Source organism: Desmodus rotundus, chromosome 8 (genome assembly GCF_022682495.2).
Source record: "Desmodus rotundus isolate HL8 chromosome 8, HLdesRot8A.1, whole genome shotgun sequence".
NCBI classification, from domain to species: domain Eukaryota; kingdom Metazoa; phylum Chordata; class Mammalia; order Chiroptera; family Phyllostomidae; genus Desmodus; species Desmodus rotundus.
This window is the reverse complement of record NC_071394.1, coordinates 35,332,262-35,355,542: the sequence shown is the minus strand read 5'-3', so window position 1 is coordinate 35,355,542 and position 23,281 is coordinate 35,332,262. Positions and strand designations below refer to the sequence as shown.

At 37.5% G+C, this 23,281-nt stretch overlaps 1 protein-coding gene across 2 annotated transcripts in view; it reads right to left on the bottom strand.

The window, feature by feature from the left end:
* Nucleotides 1–23,281, bottom strand: part of NCOA2 (nuclear receptor coactivator 2) — a 287,290-nt gene that overhangs the window by 91,139 nt on the left and 172,870 nt on the right. For both annotated transcript variants that reach the window (XM_053929705.1, XM_053929700.1), the window contains exon 3: nucleotides 2,284–2,388. In XM_053929705.1, coding sequence (XP_053785680.1) covers nucleotides 2,284–2,369 — 86 coding nt within the window. In that variant the 5' untranslated portion in view covers nucleotides 2,370–2,388. The remainder of the gene's footprint in view (nucleotides 1–2,283; nucleotides 2,389–23,281) is intronic.

Genomic DNA, 23,281 nt, shown 5'->3' with positions numbered 1-23,281 from the left:
AGTTTATTTAAGATTACTAAAGGAAGAAAGGGAAAGTCAACCTAGTTAAAACAGGAATAAATAAATTTCAATGATTTTTGGTAAAGCATAAAAATAATAGAAATAAGTCTATATAATTTCATAGACTTTTTTAGGATGTCAGTAATTCAACCAAAGAGCCTTTTTAGATAATGCAAGTACTGCTAGAAGCAAAAGCGAAACTGACCCAGGATATTTGTTAACTGTCCAAGCTGAATGACATGCAAAATATAAACAAACGGTCCAAGTTCAACTGAAGTTTTAAAAAGTTAATGGAAGGGAAGGAAAAAAAAATTGGCAAGATCTTCTCATTTGATTTTGATAAACAGCAAACTCGAGTTCCCTCTGATAATAACAGTGGACCTTTTCCCCCTCAAGTACAGCAGAGGGCCCACAAACAACATTCAAACAATACAATGTATAAGCAAAGCAAGTTGGCTAATGTAGCAGCTTTCTGTATTTTTCACAAATTGGCAATATTTTTGTGTAATAGCAATTTATAAAATCTTGTAACTTGTAATACACTTCCATATACTGACCTCTAAATATTAGCTTTCTTTTCACCAACTAATACACCTAAGATGGACTCCAATTTTTTCATTTTACAGTGGTTACATGATTTGTCCAAGATCACCCAGTGAGTTACTGGTAGAGCAAGGACCAGAATTTGGTTTTCCTAAGTCTCAAGTTTATTCCTAGATTCTAACTGATTAAGAACAGGGAAAGGGAGGGAGTGGCTGGAATTTGTGGAGGAGCCAACTTCCCCTTCTGGACCCCTCTACACAGACTTCCACCTCCCTCCATCACTCCCCTCCCCCACACCCAAGATAATAAATAAATGACAGGTAGGTGAAGGGGGAGCCCTGGGGAGAGGGCTGGAGACCCCCGCCAGCCACTACTCCAGCACACCACTGGTTAGGAGAATGCCCCTTGGCTGGAACCCTCTCCAGTTTACCAAACTGCCTTCTGGAGGAGGGCTCCTAAGCACTAAAGGCAGTTTGACAGACAGAAGGTTGCGGTTAGCCAGGAAGTACTAGGGAATCTAGAGGCAACACACAGGAGCTGGGATGTGGACAGTGGTGACTTAACAGGCTTATTTTGCTTGGCACCTAGAAGGAGAAAAGGAAATATAAAACACTGGCTCTTTGCTCTTTCTTCTTCTCTTCCTCCTTTATGACTATTTCTAGTCCTCTTCCCTACCATTCCCCATTTCATTGTTTTACTGGCCATTTAATAGAAGTGGCTGTTTTCATTCAAATTTTAAAGTCATTTACATGATTTTTTTAAATCATCAAAAGAGTGAAGTTTCTCTTCTACCTTTGTTCCCTATTTCTCTCGTCCCTATCCCCCAATATGGATAACAACTCTTACTTATTTTAATTATCCTAAAATAATACAAAAATAGATTCTTATTTTCTTCCCTTTTTACACAAATGGCAGTACTTCATAAACATTTTCTAAACCCTGCTTTTTCTAACAATATTCTTAAGAGGTTTTTTTATATCAATCCAGAAACAGTGCCCACATTCTTTTTCACAATAACCTGTGTTGTATTCCAGGTTATGGATGTTTAAATAGTGTAAATAGCTCCCTACAAGCATTTGGGTTTTTCCTAATCTTTTGCGATTATGAACAATGCTGTAATAAGTAACCCCAAACATATATTATTTTGCCCTTGTAAAAGCATATTGTCGGAAAATTCCTAGAAGAGGAACACTGCTAGCTCAGAGAATATGTATTTAAACTTTAAAAGATCCTGCTCAATTACCTTGTGTGGAGGCTAGAGCAACTCATATTTCTGCCCATAACATATGGCATGGAACTTGCTTTAAAATTATTTGATTTACTCACTGAAGAGCCACAATCTTTATCACCGACTCAAAAGCAAGTGGATTTAACATTTCATGTCTTGCTCATTAAAAAAAAGAGAAAAAAAGAACAAAATCTTGCCTTTATGACATTCTGTTATAGAACAGAAAAGAAAATGTGAAAAACTCAAGATTAAAGAATAAACAGGTTTTAAAAGCCAAGTACACAGGGGATATCAGAAGAGTATGTTTCCTCTTCTTTCATGAATAATAAGATCAGTAAATGATTATCATCTCCAAAAAAGTCAGCTAAATAATACATATTCAATTAACTGTCAAGGAGAAAAAAATAATCACAACCTTTAAATCAGGTGTAAAATTAATGCTACAATATCAAGGAAGCATGCATGTGGCTTTCACGGGCAACAATCATTCTGTTTTGAAGCAAGACTCTAACCTGGGTCCGAGCTGGTCAGGACATTCCTTGCGCTTTCTTGACTCTGCCCTGGACGGGTCAGAGGTGTTTTCTCCCATTCCACTCATCTTGAACACATATCAGCAACTAAAACAGAAAACACAGGGGGTGGGGGGGAGTGAAAAGAGCTGATGATCAAGTGTCTGATTCATTTACCAACAATGAAGAAACTTTGACTTCAATCAGAAATTGACAACAGTTTTGACTGATGTGCATGTATAGCTTTCTAACAAAAGGCTGCATTTTTTTTTCCACCTTGCTAAAAGGTTAAGCAAATGTAAAGGTTACTATTTAAAAAAAAAAAAAAAACCCAAAACCAAGCCTACCTCACTGGAACCATACTCTTTAACCAGGAGTTGTATTTCATCAGCACCATGAACCACAATCTGCTAGCTCTGGGTTTCTGCTACCAGCCTCCAGTTTCAGGAGCAATCTTTCACCATGTGGAAACTACAGGTGTTGTAAGGGGCCCCTCCCAGTCTCTGTTTTGGGTTGGCCAATGTGAAGTCTGTGCTGCAATTGCTCACCCATGACAGACAGCCCCGGGAAGAGGCAGTGCCACTCCACTAAGTCAAATGTTTCCAAATCTGAACAGGGAGAAATGACACCCCTCTCCTAGCCCTGCACAAGGCCTCCCTAAGCATTGGCCCTCCAACAGGAACTTCCTGCCGCCCCACTCTTTCCTGAGTGCACACGGAAGGCAGCTCATTTAACTGAGCACACCTCCTAGCTGCGGTGTACTCTCTCACATCCCTGACTCCCTCCCTCCAGGGATTCACCCAAGGGCTTCAAATGCACTAAAAAAAAATCAGGTAACATCACTGACCCTAACCAAGGAAGACAATTACTGGCTCCTGCTGGCTAAATTCTTTCCATAGGAAAATAAAAGGACAAATAATAAGAGAATCAGCTAGTTCACACTGGTCGTCATTAGCAGAACCCAAATAATATTTAAATATGCAAAGACCAAGAGCAATAGAAGTGGAGTTCTCAACAAACTAAACAAAGGGACTAACAAAGATTTTGAGGACATGGAAGGTAGTTGTTATTCAAGGTGCTCAATAATTGCTTAGCCCTCCAAAATAAAATAAACAAATAAATGGAACCTCAAAAAGCTTTAAACAATATTCAAAGTATTTCCTAGAGTTCTTCTACGCTATTTCCCCCTTCCTTCTGTTCCCCAGGTTGCTAAATTCACCTTTACTGTCCTTTACTTTCTGTAGCGGCTTTTCTTTCTTTCCAGATTGGAAAAATCAGAGGGAAGGGCAAGGATTTGAGGAAGACGCTAGACAGCAAAAGGTTCAGCAAGAGCAAGGACAAAGAGGAAGGTGGGCTACAAAAATACCTCCTGAGAGTGACCATTGCATTGCTGTCACCTACCCATCAAACGGACCAGCTGCTCCCCTCCATGTAAGCTGGGATGCTCAGTCTTACTACACTCTTTCCTTCCAGCCTCAACTCCAACCCAAGGAGGCAGAGGAGTTAGGTTTTTTCTTTTAGGAGTCACGTGTAAGTAAGAGGAAGCAACACTGTAGCAGCTGAGAGAGGCTGCACCAATTGCACATTGTAGTCACAGGTCACACAGGAGGGACAGTATCTAAAAGCTAAAGCCTGAGCTTCCTGCTGCTGGGAGCAATGTAACAGAGTCCCAAGGTCCTGTGCTGTCGTCACATTTTTGGGCTGATAATAAGTATAATCTGTATTTAGTTACTGATCATTTGGCATTTACTATGTACCAAGAAAAACCAGACTGGGAGAGCCAGTAGAGCAGACAATGGCCAGTATTCATGTCCAAGGCCACCACTTGATGGGACCTTAAGAAGCTGCTTCGCCCGCCTTAATGACCACTTCTGTCAAATGAGGGTAGTCAGTAGCATAGGGCCGATGGGAGGACTAGCAAACGGTAGAACTGGAATCAACACATAGGCTGACACACTCCTGCTCTTCACTGAAATGTATGGCAAAGGGTCTCTCATCAAATAAGGCATTCTTCCTCTAATCGCAGTCACAGGTCAGGTGAGGGAAGCAGTGAGACCTGGACTGCATGAGCTTCCTCACTTGACTGTCCCCTCACCCTGAACATCATTTATTCACCCAGTCGGCCTGCCTGCCTGCCTGCTGGGTGGCCATGGTATACCAGGCTCATTGCTGCAAGAAGCATGAGGAGGAACGTCACTCTCAAGAAGAAAACAAGGAGGGGAGATAAATTCATATATAGAAAACCTAAGGAAAAGTAGGTGAAGTGTTATACAACGGTACGCACTCCTCTGTACTATGACATTCAGGAAAGAACATTTTGCCTGCTGGCACGGAGGAGGCACTGCGCTGGGCCTGAGGAGGCACAGGAGTTACAAAGAGGGCAGGGGAGCCGGCTGCTGATGGAAGCATTAAAGCCCAGAGGGCAGAGCAAAAGCCTGGACTGGACACCAGACCCTTCCCAGATGATATGCTACAAACACTCGTTTTCTGTATTTTTCTTGGGACCACAATTCCTAGGGTTTCAATCATGAGCATGTAAGAAAAAAATATTACTCATCCAATCTAAGAAAGCTTTTTGACAACAACAACAAAATGCCAGGGACTTTTCATCCTGGAAGTAGCCATCTATAAATCATAAGAATTTAAGTGAAATTTTATCATGAAAATATAACCCTCAGTATACAACAGAGTGCCTCATATAGTAGGTATCATGTGGTACGTTTGTTGATAAAAATGGCTATTGCCGCCCCCAAACTCTCACTATGTATATTAAGAAGTATAGTATCAGAAAAATCAGAAAGCTTTTCAATAAACAATTAAAATAAGTGACTGTTTTACTTAAGTTGTATGTTCTCAGTTTGGGGATTTAATATTAGCATCAGCATCATCTACCTTTAAATTCTCCCCAAATAGATACCAATAATTGTAACTTTGCATGGAGGGATGGCACTGACGTATTTCAACAACGGGACTAGAAGATATGGAGTGAAACAAGGAGCTAACGTTTTCTGGTCTGTGTGTAGTTAAAACCATTTCATCAGACTGCTTATATTTTATTTGTATCTACTGAAGGCTGGATCACAAACCCCTATATTCATAGCTGTAAAACACCATTAGTTTCCTTTGGAAGTGCCAAGTTTTCCTTTTTTATATAATGATATCTTAAATACATTTCCTCAAAAATCTAAACATTTCAGCTCTAATAACATGCTTGCTTCATTACTTTTCTGTGTCTGCCCCATATGTCCCCTTTCTGAGCAATTTTCCCGGGCTGTGTATGCCCAGAACCAGTTGCCAACCAACCTTTAAACCACCGAAGGGAAAAAACAAGGGGGAGGCAGTCTATAGTTACTGGCCAAGGACAGGCGGATGCACCCTGCCAGCCACGGCCATGAGGCTGGGGATGCCCGCTGCTCCCCAACACTGCTCCTCAACAAAGTGAAAAAACCAACAGGCTCTCAGGCAGAATAAAAAGGAGAGGGAGTGAATTCAGGGCTGGAGCAGGGGAAGGAGGAGGGAAAGAAAGGTGGCAGCAGGCGGCTGCCAGCTCCTGCACTGTCTCTTGCCTGCCACAGGGCCAAAAGTAGATGTGATCCTGAAGCAGAATTCACAGCCTGCTCTTCAGTGGACAAACCAAATGATGCACAGTGAACCTCATTAACGAGGTGCTCAAATAGAACTGTGCTGCTCTAATCTAGATGACTCTGACTGATATTCTTCATGCCCTTTGTGAGCTCTGTTGGCAGTAATGTTAGTGTTTCACACCAGAGTGTGTGGTTGGGGGCTAGGTGAGTTAACTTTTTCCCCCACTCTAGCAACACAGATGAAAACCAGAGATAGGTAGATAGGGTAACAGATCACCTAGGTAGACAGACCTATGACTTCTAATGTACAGGTGCACAAAGAGAAATCATCTAAAATAAAAGAAACTGTATGGATGGGAGCGTTTCAATACATTTTTGTAGATCAAAATGAAATAATACTTTCCAACAAAAAGGTGGGAGGTAAAAAAATACTGGAGGGTGGCACTGAAGGTTTAGAAACTTCATTTTGTAAGCAGGCCTAAATTAAGAGTTTCTTAAAATTTCTGCATTCACAGGAAATTAAAATTCTCGAGTGTTTCACTCTCAATTCTGAAACTGTTCAATGTAAATCAGAAAAACTGAAAATGACACAAGTAAACTCTTGGGTTGTAACTGATGGTAATTACAGTCACTGAGAACAGTTTCTCCCAGATGTTGAGGAGTTGTAAAAGGACAAGACTGAAAAAGATTCAATTTGTCCCTTCTTGTTATCCACAACAATAGTCCTGCTTTCACTGTGACCAGGCGCCCTCCCCCTCCCACCCCACTGCCCCCAGACCTTAAAGAGTTACAGGCACAAGAATAATAGTGGGGTTTTTTTTGTTTTTTTTTTTTAAGTAACAATAGTCTGGGAGGGGTGAACAATGCCAGTTAAATCCTTAGCATAATGACAGAAAAGGAAAATAAAATGTTAAACTTCAAAACACACACACACACACACAAGTCTCCTCGCATGGAATTCACCAATGTAACCTATAAGCTAACGAAGCTGCTGCTTACAATACAGCCTCATACCATTAAAGCTAGTTAATCCTCCAGAATTGATGTAAACGATAATGTGGATATTATCTGTTATCAGTGCTGGCCATCTTCCAAACAAGGCCTATAAAACCGTCAGATTTATCATACGCTGAACAAATTCAGTAAAAGAATAAGGACAATAATGTTGTTGAAATGCAAACATAACAAGCAGTAAAACATCAGGTCCTTATTACTAGTTCCAAGAAATATTTTTACAAAGTTGGGCCCTCTCTGAAATTCCTTACTTCGAGTTGAAATTTATAATAACATACAAAGCCCTGCTGAAACAACTTCTCTTATCAACACCTACTAGAAGAGGAGCTGCCTGATAAATCCTTCAATTTTTGATATGAGACCAGAAAGGCCTCGACAGCTTCCAAGGCCTTCCAGGTACTTCCTGCCCTCTCTTTACAAGAGACGGTACGTGGCATTGTGGTGTCATCTGCAGTCTGATTCTTCACAAACTTTGTAAGACTAAGAAATGCACAGGTAATATTAAAAGTGAACATAAATCTCTGCTTAGACACTTTCCCATCCCTATCCCATTAAATTCATTATGAAAGGATACTCTCTCAGAGCCCTCCACAGCTCAGAAGCCCACAGTTGAAAACACCATTTCTTTATCAGAAGTGAAAACATTCGTTCATTCTAAACTCGAAACAGTTTCTCCCTCAAAGTATACTGTGTTGCAGAAGGGATCCCTTCATGTTACAGAAGCAAAATTTCTAGGCCAGACCCTGATAACTATGAGAAAACACAGTACTATCTAATGCGTAAATATACAAAATCTGCTTTTAGGATAGAGAGGCCTGAGAAAGGTAGAAAACAGAGTGGGCCAACCTTGAAAGTCAGTAATACGAGACAGCAGTAGAGACATCAAATTGACAGGGAAGGGAAATACTCTTTCCAAACACTGTCAACTGGACAAAATTACCCAAAGCAAACATTATTTTGGCAAGACATCAGCTTTTGGCAAAAGTTAAATGAATATTCTCTGCAGTAAATACGCACATTATGCAAGAATATACTGTTGATTCATACAAACAAGCAAACCAAGAAGCATCACATGTGCAAATACAACGTAAGTAGACCTATGAGGATTTACTCAATGCTAGGATGACAGCACGCAGAAAAAAAAAATCAAACATTTTCTTTCCACTGGCCAAACAAGGCATGCATTTCATACAGTGATAGAAGATGCTATACAATATTTCAAAAAATAAATTTTAGCTAATAAAATAGTATATTATTTCCCCCAAGAATAATTACTTTTTACTAGATTATAAGAACACTAACTTCATCTTTACAGAACACTAGATTGCTTCTTGCTTTTCATACAATAAAGTTTTAATTTACCTCACATATTACAGTCAGTATTTACAGATTCAGACTCATAAAACTGCACATTGATTCAGTGACAGCAGTTGCAAAGTACTGAGACTCACTTCATGTAAATCCAGAATAAAAGGCATCTTACTTAGAAACCTCAGTTTAATTTCACAACTTTCGAGCTACTTACTGTATGTATACTTGACTTTTTAAAATTACATGCAATAAGCCAAATACATACTACTATTACTAGCATATGATTTTTCAATAATACATCAGTAACAGTTTACTGTTGAAAGGGGATTAAAGAAAATAATATATCCTACAACTACGCCCACTCTGCTCCGAGTAAAATGGCTTCAGCACCTACTTCTCTAAGCCTCTCTTACTCCTCAAAACAGTAATAAGTGTATAAACAAATTTTTACACTAAAAATTCCTTCCTTTTCAATATGTACCACTCTTAGATTTGCTTTTGTATAATGGCCTTAAAGTGGTGTATTAGACAGTGACTCAAAGACATATTCCATTTTCTGACTGAAAGCCAATACTACTCATGAATTTTTTAGCTGGAAGACACTTCAAGATGCCACCGGGAAGACTGTAATAAACACATTAGGCTGCAAATGGGCAGCAGTTGCTCTGGAACACATGCTGCAATAGTCAAAGAAATGCTAAATTCCTGCTCACTGGCTACACAAATATTTTGTTGTAACATTTCCATCATTTACATCTCTCTTCAAGAAGGAAAAATCCTCTCAAGTCTTCTTTTGCAAAATTCAGTGCAGAATACTTAAGTAGTGGGGGGCTGGTGTAAACTATCATTACCAGCTGGGGGGAGTGTCTGGTCTGACATATCAGGGACACAAGATGGTTTCTACGTTCTGATTTCTCACCAGCTCCATTCCTTAATATAGCCACTCACTGGGCTGCTTATATATCTATCCATCTACGTCAGCGATGCTGATATGGCCAGGAATGGCAAGACTTGGTTTTAGTAAGGCCTCGAATGAGAAAACATCCAGGGAAGAAACTGTTTTCCTTGCATAATGTAAACATTTCCCTCCCTGTCAAACCGTGTGTACTTAGTCCCTATTAGTATTTGGGAAACCAGTTTTCACTGCAGCTTAGTATTCTGGAAAGAAGTCATCACACTAAGAATTACAATGTACAATTGTACTTGTGTTTGAGATTCATAGCTTGTCCAGATTAAAATCCAATTATCTTTCATTATTGTGAAATCCATTCTAAATTTCTTTAAGAGATTAAACTTTCTTATCTATGGGGAAAACTTACTGAAATGGCAAAGGCAAGACAGTCTATATTTGCATATAAGTATTTCTATTATTTCAGTTGTAAGAAGTTTTTAAATAAATGAGTGTCCTCTGCCATATGCTGCTGTTTGATTTGTTTATGCTAACATTTATGGAGTACTGTACTTATGAGTTAAGGACTTTGCACATATTTTCTTGCTTAAAAACCCTCATTTTAATGTTTCTTATGTGCGTGCCACACACACACACTCACATCTGTTACAGATTATCTAACCTCTCTGACCTATTTCCATAAGTAATTTGCCCAAGTCACACAGATAGAAAAATGACAGGTCAGGAGTCCAAGTCAGGTGTAATCATAATAGTTGTCACTTACTGAGTGCTAACTGTCTTGGCAAGCATTCTCTACACACTTTACACATATGAACTCCTTTAGTTCCTGCAACAACCTATTATTCTCACCATTTTACAGATGAGGAAACTGAGGTACAGGAGACGTAAAGTAACCTGACCAAGGCCACACAGTTAGGAAATTTTAGAGCTCACAAGAGAATCCAATCAATTCCTCAATTCTTAACCACTGCAACATGAGCACCAAGGAGCCTTTATCTTCTTAAAATTAGTGTTTAAATATAGTTGGTATACAGTATTACACTAGTTTCAGGTGTACAATATAGTAACCCAACATTTATATACCTTACACTTCACTGAGTCAAGTGATCACCTGTCACTGGGCAAAGTTACCAAGGTATTACTGAATATATTCCCCTTGAGGTGTGTGTGTGCGTGAAATGGATTTTAAAGGCGGGGGTGGAGAGAAACATCAATTTGTTGTCCCACTTATTCATGCATTCTTTGGTTGCATCTTGCAAGTGCCCTGACCAGAAATCAAACCTGTAACCTTGGGTGACACTTTAACCAACTGAGCACTCAGCCAGGGGCTAAAGCAGTGTATTTTAATTTTATGAACAATGGATACATTAATTTCAACATAATTTTCTTTTTGCTAAAAATGTAGTAGTATCAATGTAAAATACAAAACACTTCTTTCAGTAAAAAATGCACATACTTTGGAACCATTCATCTATCCAGTCAAGAAATAATACATGGGCAATGTTGCAGACATAGGAGACATAACCTTAACAAAAGACACAAGTCCCTGTTCTCCTGAAGCTCACGTTCTAGTGCACAAAGGAAACCATGTCTCAGCTTATAAACAGTTATTTCCTGAAGAGAAATTAAGTATTATTGTTATTATTGAACTATGATTAAGTTATTGAAATAACAAAACCAGCTAGGAATTGTCTCTAGTGTACTACGAATTCTGAATTTCATTCAACATAGTAAAAGCCTTTTTTCACAATAGAATAAGAAGTAGTACTGGTTAATTTCAAAAGTCACTTATCAAGAGCAGTTCTAGAAAATGATACCTATTACTTTAATCATTTCATTTTAACTTTAAACATAAAAATATACATGAGCATCAGTCTCCATGGGAGCTTCACATTGTCTTTCTTGTTTAAATCTTATCTGTCATTAAGGCATCGTCTACTTTGGCCAATTTTTATTTAAAATAGAGCTGGACACTTAAATTCTTATAAGAGCTTATGAGGTAATGATTTTTATTATGTTTTCCCAATCTTAGATCTGCCGCACATAACTATTTGGGAGCAATTTTTGTCCCTTTGACTTAGTTTTTTAAAGCATTCACCTTAGCTTTTATAGAAACATATGTGTGTTTTCAAACTCATACTTAATTAGTTATACAACATTTAATTAAATTATGCAATTACAATAACAGGTATAACTGGTATAAACCAGTCTGGACAAGAAGCTGGCTCTTGGTAAGCATGCAAAGCCACTGTGGGGCAGAAGTGTGGGCTGTTCTGCAGTGGCCCACCAGCTCAGGGGAGTAAATAGCAGCATCAGTCCTGTGATTGACAGGGGGGAATGCGAGCAGGTGGTTGTTCCAGTCTATCAGTCCCAACAGAGGCTGATAAGAAAATCAGGATTTACATAGAACTAACCTGAAGGCAGAGATCATTCAATCATTCGGCAAATATTAAACATCTATCAAGTGCCGTGCATGGTTCTAGGTATGGAGGGATACAGCATGAACAAAACAGATTAACTCTTTTGTCTGTGACTCTTACATTCTAAAGAGAAAGGAGAAACAGTAAAACAAACAAACATTTATTATCTCAAGTAGTGATGAATGCTGTAAAGAAAAATAAGGTGGGTCAGGATAGAGTACAAAGTAGATGGGGGTGAGGGATACTATTTTAAATAGGCGATCAGGAAAGTTCTTTGTTGACAGTGACATCTGAGCAGAGATCTTTCTAACAGAACTCTCAGGATTCATAATAGAATTTCTTTATTATGCAACCATTAAAATAAAATTCATGAAAAGCTATACAATGTAGTGGCTAAGAGCACTTCCTCCAGTGTGAACTCTGGTTTGGAATCCCAGGAATACCACATATTAGTTGTGTTAATTATATTAATTGGTCTCTTTGGACCTAAGTTTCTTCATTTGTAAAACTGTATAAATAATAATATATACCTTTCTAAGTTTGTTGAGAGTATGAAATCTAAGGGGCACACAACAGAGACTGACACCTATCTGGGACTTATTTAATAAATGTCAGGAATTATTGTAGGTTGAGTTTAATAGCATGTAAATGTTCGTGGAATAATGTAAGCTGAATACAGCTGGAGAGGAAAATTAATTTATAGAAAAAAAAAATCAGAAGAAAATTCACCAAAACATTAGCAGTTATTTTTTTTTAAATGTTCGGTATGAATGTAATTTAATTTTTGTATGTTCCAAATTTCCTTTCATTAACACATCATACTTTTATGCATTTACAAAGAGAAAGAAAGGAAGGAGGAAGGGGAGAGGGACGCAGGGAGGAGGTAAGGGGTAGAGGGGGAGGAAAAGAGGAAGGCAGGTAGGCTTGGTTGTTTTGGACTTATTATTACATCCTCTTTTCTCTAACTTTAGGAAATTTCTCATGTTTTTTTCTCCTACTGATGTGACTCTTTTAGAGCAAGAGAAAAAAAAACTATGTAAATCACAAATACCTTCCAGCAAAGGTTACTAAAATTGCTCCCCTTCCTTAGGAAAACCTCATCCTCAAGTTCAGCTGAAAAGCCATCCTCTTTATGAAGACTCCCAAGATTCCACTAAGAGGAAGTAAAGGTTCCCTTCCACTTGACCCCCAGCCATGGTACATAAAATTAAAATAGCACTGCTTTCTCCTGTATCCTTAGAGCATTCTCTTGGCACCCACCGTCCTCACGAGCCAGCCTTGCTCAGGCCCCAGACTGGCGCACACTGGAGTCTCCCCCTCCAGTGTTTGGGTGCAAGAGATGAGGCTTAAGACACTCATTTTCCCTCCCTTTTCTTATTCATGCTTATTTAACTCTGAACTTTCTTATGAGTTCTTTATCCCTACACAAACAGAAAAGCAAAGTAGGGGCAAAACTTTTAAGTGTGTCCCATGGAAAAAGTGTAAGACACAAATTAAATGCTTGTGGTTCAAGAAGAAATAAGGGATATATTATGGCCCCTTTTGGAAATTTAAATTATGTTTCCTTACTAGGGTAAAACCTGTATAACAAGTATTTTTCTGAAATAGTCCTTTTTAAAAAATGTCCCTCCTCTGTACTGCCATTTTTCTACAGAAGTGGAAAAATGAGCAAGGAGGAAAACTTGGTTTGGTGGGAGACCTCTAATTCATTTTTTTTATGATACAAACACCTACAAACTTTCTGTTGGTCAGATTATCACAATAACTCCAAACAGTATTTGCTTTGAGGCAATGGTTGCCATTAGAAATTTAGAAAGGCAGCTCTGGATCAACAGAGGCCTTTCCTCTCCCTGCCCCCGCCCCCCACAGTCCAATTTGGTCTTATAAAAATAAGCCAACTTAACTATTTTTATTTGCAAATAACACATACCTACAGAATGATTTACTGAGAATTACTAGAATTTAGAAAGCTATTTGTAAGATTTTGAAATAATTTAAAAATTACCTTGGTATCTGAAAATATGAGCCAAAACACTTTCTCAAAAGTTACGTTTTGGTAATTATCAAAACTAACCCTCCCAACCGTAGTTTATGAGAGAAATCTCAGCTTAAGTTTCAAACTTTGGACACACAAACGGCTTTCAGAAGAAGTACAATCACGCTGCTATTACTGAGGTTGTACAAAGGAGCCCAATGCTCTGGCTTTGTTATCTGAGGCCAGGACTAGAGTTGATGAACTCTGTGAAGAGCAAAGAGTTGTCCTGGAGATCTGTAAATGGAGGGTTTTCTCCCCTTTTATAGCTCCAGGTGGAGAGTTACTGCATTTTGTGGAACTAAAATATAACAACTCAAAAATGGTAGCTTCTAACTAGCCCTTGGGTAATTAATACAAACTAAAGCCCAAATGAGTTTAAAACGCATTATAAATAATTTAATGAAGGAAATAAGGGTGGTCTAGAACAGGCAATGAAAAGATGGAAACAAACTCCTTCTATTATGGAATTTGCTGTTCTCTACCTTTTAAAAAATAATCCTAAATCATGTTTATATTAAGAAAGTAAAGATAGCTGCTTTGGAAAAACTATACCTACGGACAAAAATCTGGAAGATTGCTGGTACCTCATTTAACCATAACAGATAAGTACTAAGCATGAAATAAAACCTTAAAGAAATGAAGATAATTGCTTGACACCTCAGAAACAGCTAACTATATTCCTTTTGTCTGGTACTCAAATCAAAAGGATACGAATTCATTAAGCTTAAACATAAACCCTGGTTCCAACTGGGCCAGATGATAAGCAGAAAACTAAGCTAGCTATCAGAGATATCATAACACATATATGCTCATAATACAGGCGTGTGACTTCTTTAGTTTGGTGTTTTATTTTTAAGCCAATGTTTCAAAATCTAGAGGAATGACTATAACTTAGGGCAAAAACATATTTTAGCTCTGGAAAATTAAGTTTTATAAGGTTAAGTTACTAATTGGGTCTCCTTTTGGTATTAAATATATAACCTAAATTATAGGGTTTTAATTTAAAAATTGACTTGCATTTCTTTCCTTCTGATGTATAACTGCATCAATAATCATTGACTACCCACTAAGGACAAACAAAGTACTGTGTTCACTGGACATGGTAATACAATCACTGAGTAAGAAACAAAACTTATCTCAAGAAATCAAAGATTTAGGAGGAGAAACAAGTATGGAATTAACTGACACAGAATACCATATACATGAAAAACATAAAGGACTAATGAGGGGGAAATTACTTTTTATTGTGGGAAGCCTTGGCAAAGATTTTATGTTCGCCAGAGTTGGGTTTTAAAGAATGATTACAATTTAAAAAAATTTTTTTAAATATATAATCTTTATCATATACTTTCCCATTACCATTTAGTTCCCTTATACCCCCATACCCCGGCAATCACCACACAGATTTTATGAATGCTAGAGTTGGGATTTAAAGAATGAGTACAATTTTTCAAAGTGAAGCTGGGTGGTGGGTGAGATACTACCTGCAGGGCATGAATAAGGGAGAAGTTAATAAAGAGCAAGGCTGGGCTGGACTTGCTGGGTGAGGCTGCATGGCCCTGTTGTAACTTGACCCTGGCGAGACTGGATCTTTCACTCCTCCTCCAGCCTCTGGAGGCCCTAGTGATGGTGCTGGCTGCACCCAACCTAAACCAGGCAGGCACAGAATTCTGCTCCTCATGGTGCCATCTAGGAACTGCCATAAAGGCACACTCTAGCCCCAGCCAGGGTGACTGAATGAGAAATAAACCTTCTGCAATCTGATGCTTGCTGAAGTTTACAAACCACTTCCCTAAACTTTACAGAGAAATTTCCTTGCCCCATAAGTGACCTAAATCAGACTAACTCAAGTTTAATTCTCTTCTCCTCTGAGAGAGAAGGAAAGAAAGAGATAGGCAGAGTATATTTTATTTACTGAATTCACTTATTTACCATATATTTAATATTTACCATATGTACCATAAATATTTAATATTTACCATATACCTAATTTGTAGAGTCAGACTACAGAAAACCTTAAATGCTAGAGTCAGTAATAGTTCCTGTTGATTTAATAAACCATGGGCTCATAAGGGAGCTCCCATATGACTGTCAGATGCTCTCTCAAGAGAATCATTTCAGGCTAGAAGGGATTGGAATGAAATATTCAAAGTGATGAATAGCAAGGACCTACCATAGATAGCAAACAAAGGCAGGGAGGAGGTGGGATATATGTCCCACCCACTGAATCAGCAGTCCTTGAAATTCTATGTTTCCATTATCTGGGAAAGAAAGCCTTTGAAACTGTGCTTTCATCCCAAGGCCTGAAAGGCCAGAAAGGGCCCACAGTGCCTAAAGGAAGAAGCCCATTAATACCTTTGGGTACTCACACCACATCCTGGAAAGCTAGTGCCACCTTTACCTGTCAATCAATGTGTAACTTCTTCACCCCTTTGTTCAATGTAAGTCCTTGAACAAAGGAGTTGGGGCTTGGCAGGCTTGGTGCTCTTGGCTCTGTGACACCTGGCCTCCAGCCATGCCAATACGTGCCACCCCAGCCTTTGGCCACCCTTACCCTGCTTCACCTGAACCTATGCCTTTTAGTCCCCCATCCCCACCTTAGCTAGGACCCTTCTCTTGCATGAGAGCAGATCACCAATAAACCTTGCTTGCATGCTAATAGACTTGCTGATCTGTAATCCTTTATTACTACATTGGTGAGAAGAATTGAGTTTCTGGGAGTTTCTCCGATAACACTACAACCAAGACTACTTTATGTAGCAAGACTATCATTTAGAACCAAAGGAAAGATAAAGGGCTTCTCAGGCAAGAAAAAATTAAAGGAGTATGTAACCACCAAAGCAGCATTACAAGAACTGTTAAATAACTGGCTTTAAAAATATTGTAGAAGAGAAACAATAAAAAGGAACAAAGCTAAAAAAGAATAAAATGGCAATAAATACATACCCATCAATAGTCACTTTATTTTGATAAGTATGTGGCTTACATGCTCCAGTCAAAACACATTGAGTAGCTGAATGGATAAGAAAGCAAGACCCATATATATCCTGTCTACAAGAGACCCACCTCAGAACAAAATATACACACAGACTAAAAGTAAAGGGATAGAAAAAGATATTTCATGCAAATGGAAATTTAAAACAAAAAAAGCTGGGTTAGTAATACCTGTATCTGAAAAAAAAAAGATTTTAAAACAAAGGCTATAGTACTCCTACTATAGGACAAAGGACACTCCACAATGATAAAAAGAGCAATCCAACAAGAGGATATAACTCATAAACATTTATGCACCCAATATAGGAACACCTATATATATAAAGCAAATCTTGATGGATATAAAGGGACAGATTGACAGTAATACAGTTATAGCACAGGATTTTAACACCCCATTGACATCAATGAATAGATCTTCCAAACAGAAAATCAACAACTAAATGGTGGCCTTAAATGACACACTAGATCAGATGAACTTAATCGATATCTTCAGAGCATTTCACCCACAAGCAGCAGAACACACATTCTTTTTAAGCACACATGGAACATGCACTAGAACAGACCAAACGTTAGGACACAAACCAAGTCTCAATAAATTTAAGAAGACTGAAATCATATCAAGCATATTCTCTGGCCATAATGGTATGAAACTAGAAATTAACCACGGGGGAAAATGAAAAATACACAAAATCACGGAGACTAAATAACATGTTACTAAATAATGAATGGGTTAACAATGAGATTAAGGACGAAATCAAAAGTTAACCTTTAAACAAATGAAAATGAGGACACAACCCAAAATCTATGAGACACATTGAAAGCAGTCCTAAGAGGGAAACTCGTAGAATTACAAGCCTACCTCATAAAACAAGAAAACTCTCAAATAAACAATCTAACTTAAAGGAACTGTAAAAAATAAATAAATAAATAAACAAAGTCCAAAGTCAGTAGAACGAAGAAAATAATAAAGATCAAAGGAGAAATAAACACAGTCTAAAAAAATAAATAAAACCAAGAGCTGGTTCTTTGAAAAGATAAATAAGATTGACAAATCTTTACCAGACTCATCAAGAAAAAAAGAAAGTGAATCCAATAAATTCAATTAGAAATGAAAGAGAAGTAACAACTGACATAAAAAAAATACAAAGGATTTCATGTAAGCACTACACACAACTATATAACAACAAATTGAACAACAATATGGAATAAATGCATAAATTCCTAAAAACATACAATCTGAATCAGGAAGAGTCAGAGAACCTGAATAGACAAATTATAACTAGTAAAATTAAAGAAGCAATCAAAAAACTCCCAACTATTTAAATAAAAACCCTGGAGCAGATGGCTTCACAGGTGAATTCTACCAATTATTCAAAGAACACTTATTCTATTTCAAAAAAAAAATTCAAGGAGGAAAAACTCCCAAGCTTATTTTGTGAAGCCAGCATTATCTTAATTCCAAAACCAGATAAAGACACTACCAAGAAAGAAAGTAATAGGCCAATATCCCTGATGAACATAGATGCTAAAATCTTCTACAGATTATTAGCAAACCAGATCAAGTGGAATATATTCCAGGGATGCAAGGTTGGTACAATATTCGCAAATCAATAAATACGATACATTACATAAACAAAATGAAGGATAAAGACCACATGATCATATCAATAGATACAGAAAAGGCATTTGATAAAATCCAGCACCCATTTATAATAAGCATCTCAATAAAGTGAGAAGAGAGGGAACATACCTCAATGTAATAAAAGCCATATATGACAAATCCATGCTTAACATCATACTCAATGAAAAAACTAAAAATATTTTCCTTAAGATCAAGAACAAGACAGGGATGTCTGCGTTCACCTCTCTTATTCAACATAGTGCCAGAATTCCTAGCCATAGCAATCAGATAAGAAAAAGCAGTAAAGGACATCCAAATGGGAAAGAAATAAGTAAAACTGCCATCATTTGCAGATGACATGTTATTATACACAGAAAACCCTAAAGACTCCACCAAAAAGCTATTAGAATTAATAGATCAATGTGGCAAAGTAGCAGAATACAAAATTAACATTCAGAAATTGGTGGCATTTCTCTACACCAATAATGAATTATCAGCAAGAGAAACTAAAAAAAACAAAACAATCCTTTTTACTATTGCAACAACAAAAAAAGTTGTGTATCTAGGAATAAATTTAACCAAGGAGTTAAAAGACTTGTACTTAAAAAACTATAAGACATTAGAGAAAGAAATTGAGGAGAATACAAGTAAGTGGACGTACATAAGTGGACATGTTCATGGACTGGAAGAATTAACACCATTAAAATGTCCATACTATCCCAAGCAATATATTGATTCAACCCAATTCCTATTAAAATGCCAATGACATATTTCACAGATCTAAAACAAATATTCCAAAAACTTATTTGGAATTAAAAAAGGCCCTAAGTAGCCTCAGCAATCTTAAGAACAAAGTTGGAGGGATTACAATACCTGACATCAAAACATATTGCAAGACTACTGTAATCAAAACAGCCTGGTACTGGCGTTAAGAACACACACATAGATCAATGGAACAGAACAGAGAGCCCAGAAATCAACCCATGCTAATATGGTCAATTAATATTTGACAAAAGAGGAAAGAGCATAAAATGAAATAAAGATAGTCTCTTCAATAAATGGTGTTGGGAAAACTGAACAGCTACATGCAAAAAATTAAACCAAACCCCCAACTTACACCATAAACAAGAATAAACTCAAAATGGATAGAAGACTTAAATGTAAGCTACAAAACCATAAAAATCCTAGAAGAAAGCATAGGCCATTAAATCTCAGACATCTCTTGTGGCAATGTTTTTGCTGATATATCTCCTAGGGCAGGAGAAACAAAGGAAAAAAGTAAACAAATGGGACCACATCAAGCTAAAAAGCTTCTGCTCAGCAAAAGAAACCACCAACAAAATGAAAAGGGAACCCACTATATGGTAGAACGTATCCGCCAATGATACATCAAGTAAGGGATTTATTTCCAAAACATATAAAGAACTTGTACAACTCAACACCAACAATACAATTAAACAATACAAACAAACAATACAATTAAAAACTGGAAAAAGGATTTGAAACACTTCTCTCAAGAGGACATATGAATGGCCAACAGACATATGAAAAAATGTTCAACATCACTAATCATCAAAGAAATGCAAATTAAAACTTCACTTCAATGAGATATCACTTCATACCTGCCAGAATGGCTACCATCAATAAATCAACAAACAACAAGTGTTGACGAGGATATGAAGTAAAGGGAACCCTTGTGCATCACTGGTGGGAACGCAGACTGGTGCAGCCACTATGAAAAAGAGTATGGAGTTTCCTCAAAAAATTAAAAATGGAACTGCCTTTTGACCCAGATATCCATCCCACTTCTGGGAATATACCCCAAAAAACCCCAAAACACCATTCAGAAGAATATATACACCTCTCTATTCACAGCAGTGTTATTTACAATAGCCAAGATCTGGAAATAGCCCAAGTGCCCATCAGTAGATGAGTTGATAAAAGAGCTGTGGCACATTTCACAATGGAATACTACTCAGCTGTAAAAAGGAAGGACATCTTTCCTTTTGTGATAGCATGGATGGACCTGGAGATTATTATGCTAAGTGAAATAAGCCAGTAAGAGAAAGACAAATACCATATGATCTCACTTATATGTGGAACCTAATGAACAAAATAAACTGACAAACAAAATAGAAAACAGAAGCATGGACACATGGAACAGACCAACAGCTGTCAGGGTGTAGGAGGGATGGAACTAGATGAAAGAAGGTGAAGGGATTAACCAAAGAACATGTATGATAACATACAGATATATACCACAGTGTGGTGACGGCTAGAGGGAAGGGCGTGGGGCGGGTGATGGGTAGAGGCAGGTAAATGGGGTGAAAATGGGGACATCTGTATTAGTATCTACAATAAAAATAAAGGGGAAAAAAAACATGCGCTCAATGAAAAGTTTTGAGTCAGAGGCAGTAAAATTACAGTTATGCTAGAAAGATCAAAGATCAGCATGGGAGAATCATAAATGACATTTCTGGCAGTGTAAGAGAGGAGCTGAAGACTAGTTAACAGGATATTGCAAAAGGCCACACGTGGTGTGATTTCAGTTACATGAAATATCCAGAATAAGCAAATCCATAGAAACAGAAAGTAGATTAGTGGTTGCCAGGGGCTAAGGGGAAAGGGAAATGGGGAGTGACTGCTAAGGAGTACAGGGTTTCTTCTTGGGTTGATGAAAATGTTCTGAAACTAGAGTGTGTTGACGGCTGAGCAACTTGTAAATTACAAACCACTGTACCCTTTAAAAATGTAAATTTTACATTACGTGAATTATGTCTCAATAAAGCTGTTATTAAAAACAAAAAACAGCAAAGAACAACAAAAGCCCCAAAGCTGATGCTGATAACCCGGGAAAATTGTGGAATACATGGATGGCTTACAAGTGTCTAGAAAACATGCTGGCAATTATTATGAGCAAGAATTATTCTAACAATAGTTCATTCAAAGTGAGTTTTTCTTGTTCTGATTGTCAGAAGATTAGAGTAAAAATTTTATTTTTAAGTTGTATTTTTGCTTAACAAAAGTAATATGTTTACAGTGGACAATTTAGAAACACAAAATGCTGAAGAATAAAATTGCATGTATTTCTATTACCCAGAGAATTACCATTAACTATAAAAAAAATATCTGCTCAGTACTTTAAAATATGTTGTTTGCACATATACAATTAAACACAAACTGTATATAGTTAGTGCCACTTAATGATGGGAACACAGAAACGTGTCATTAGACAATTTCGTCATTGTGCAAACATCACAGAGTGCACGTACACAAACCTAGATGGGGTAGCCTACTACACACCTAGGTTAGACGGACAGCCTACTGTTCTAGTCTATAAGCCTGTATAGCAGGTCAGCGCACAAAATGACACAAGATTAAATCAAGTGCAAGAGAAAATGATGTAACTGAGCTCACTCAGTAAGCACAAAGATGTGTGGTGTTGCTGCCAGCATAACATGGCATACTGTTTTATGGAAAACTGTTTTTTATTAGTAAAAGAGTATGTTCTAAAATAACAACAAAAAGTACAGTATAGATAGCAAACACATAAGCCAGTACAATGGAAATTTATCATCATTATGAAGTATCATGTACTGGACATAACTGTACATGCTATACTTTTATACGACTGGCAGTGCAGAAGGTCTGTGACAATAGCATATGAGTAATACACTGTATATGATGTTATGATGTCACTAGGTGATAGGAATTTTTCAGTTCCACTGTAGTCTTATGGGACCACTGTTGTATATTTGGCCTATTGTTGATTGAAATATTGTTACACAGTCTATGACTATAAACCATTTTGTAGATTTTTTTTGTTTTTTCATGTTATACACTAAAATTTCCCATGATATTAAATGTCTTTATAAACATATATATTTTTAATGCTAACCTAAGGACATTTCAGTGATTTTAGAGAAAGAAGATAGAGAGAGAGAGAGAAACATTCATTGGTCAACTCTGCCATCCCCCCTGCTCCCTGGATCTGCCCTGACTAGGGATTGAACCAGCAACCTAGGTATGCGCCCTGACTGGGAATTGAACCCTCAACCCTTTGGTGTACAGAACAACACCCCAACCAACTGAGCTACCTGGCCAGGGCTAAACATAATTTTTAGTGGCTCTATGACATTCAATCATATGAAGATACTATGAAATATTTTATCATTTTTTATAATTATTTATCTTTCTCCCATATTTTACTTCTACAAATAACGCTGTGACAAATATCTTTTATATATATACCGGCCCACATTTCTGATTAGTAACAATAATCAACAGTGTTAGTACAAGAGTCTCAGAAATGTAATTACTAGCCCTGACCAGTGTGGTTCATTTGGTTCATCATGGTCCTACAACGCGAAACCTCACTGGTTCGATTCCTGGTTAGGGCACATGCCTGGTTTGTGGGTTTGGTCCCAACAGGGAGCATACAAGAGGCAATCAATCAATGTTTCTCTCTCTTTCTCTCTCCCTTTCTCCCACCCTTCCCATTTTTCTAAAAGTTGAAGTAAATAAATAAAATCTTTAAAAAAATGTAAATTACGAAACCAAAGGTTGTGATCCTATGCAAGTCAATCTATGCTGTCAATTATTTTCCAAAAAGGCTGTATTAATTTACAATCACCTCGGCATGGTATCCAAGTTTCCACCTCACCAGAATTCACAATAATAGGCATGATTTTTAAACCACTTTGCTATTATGAAGATTATGGTATATCATTTCATAATTTAAACTGATTACTAATAACTGAGTAACTTAAAATATTGGTAAGCACTTCATTTTTACTTTGACAAGAGAGTGCTGAGTCAGGGACATGGCTTAGAAACAGTATGTTCACGTCCGCTAGGCATGTGACATAATGCTATTGTGGAGCTGAAGGCAAAATGTGGGAGGGTTCTGCTGGTGGTTCCCACCCAAATTTGACGGCTAATGAATCAAATGAAGAGGTTTTAAAAACATGGATTTCCTGTCTTTGCCCCAAACCAACTAAATCAGAATCCTTTGCAGAAGGACCCTGGTGGTCAGTGGAAGTCTGCCCAGCACTGACTGGAAAGGAAGAACTACTAGGATGGATGACAATGGAGAATTCATCAAGGTTCGTG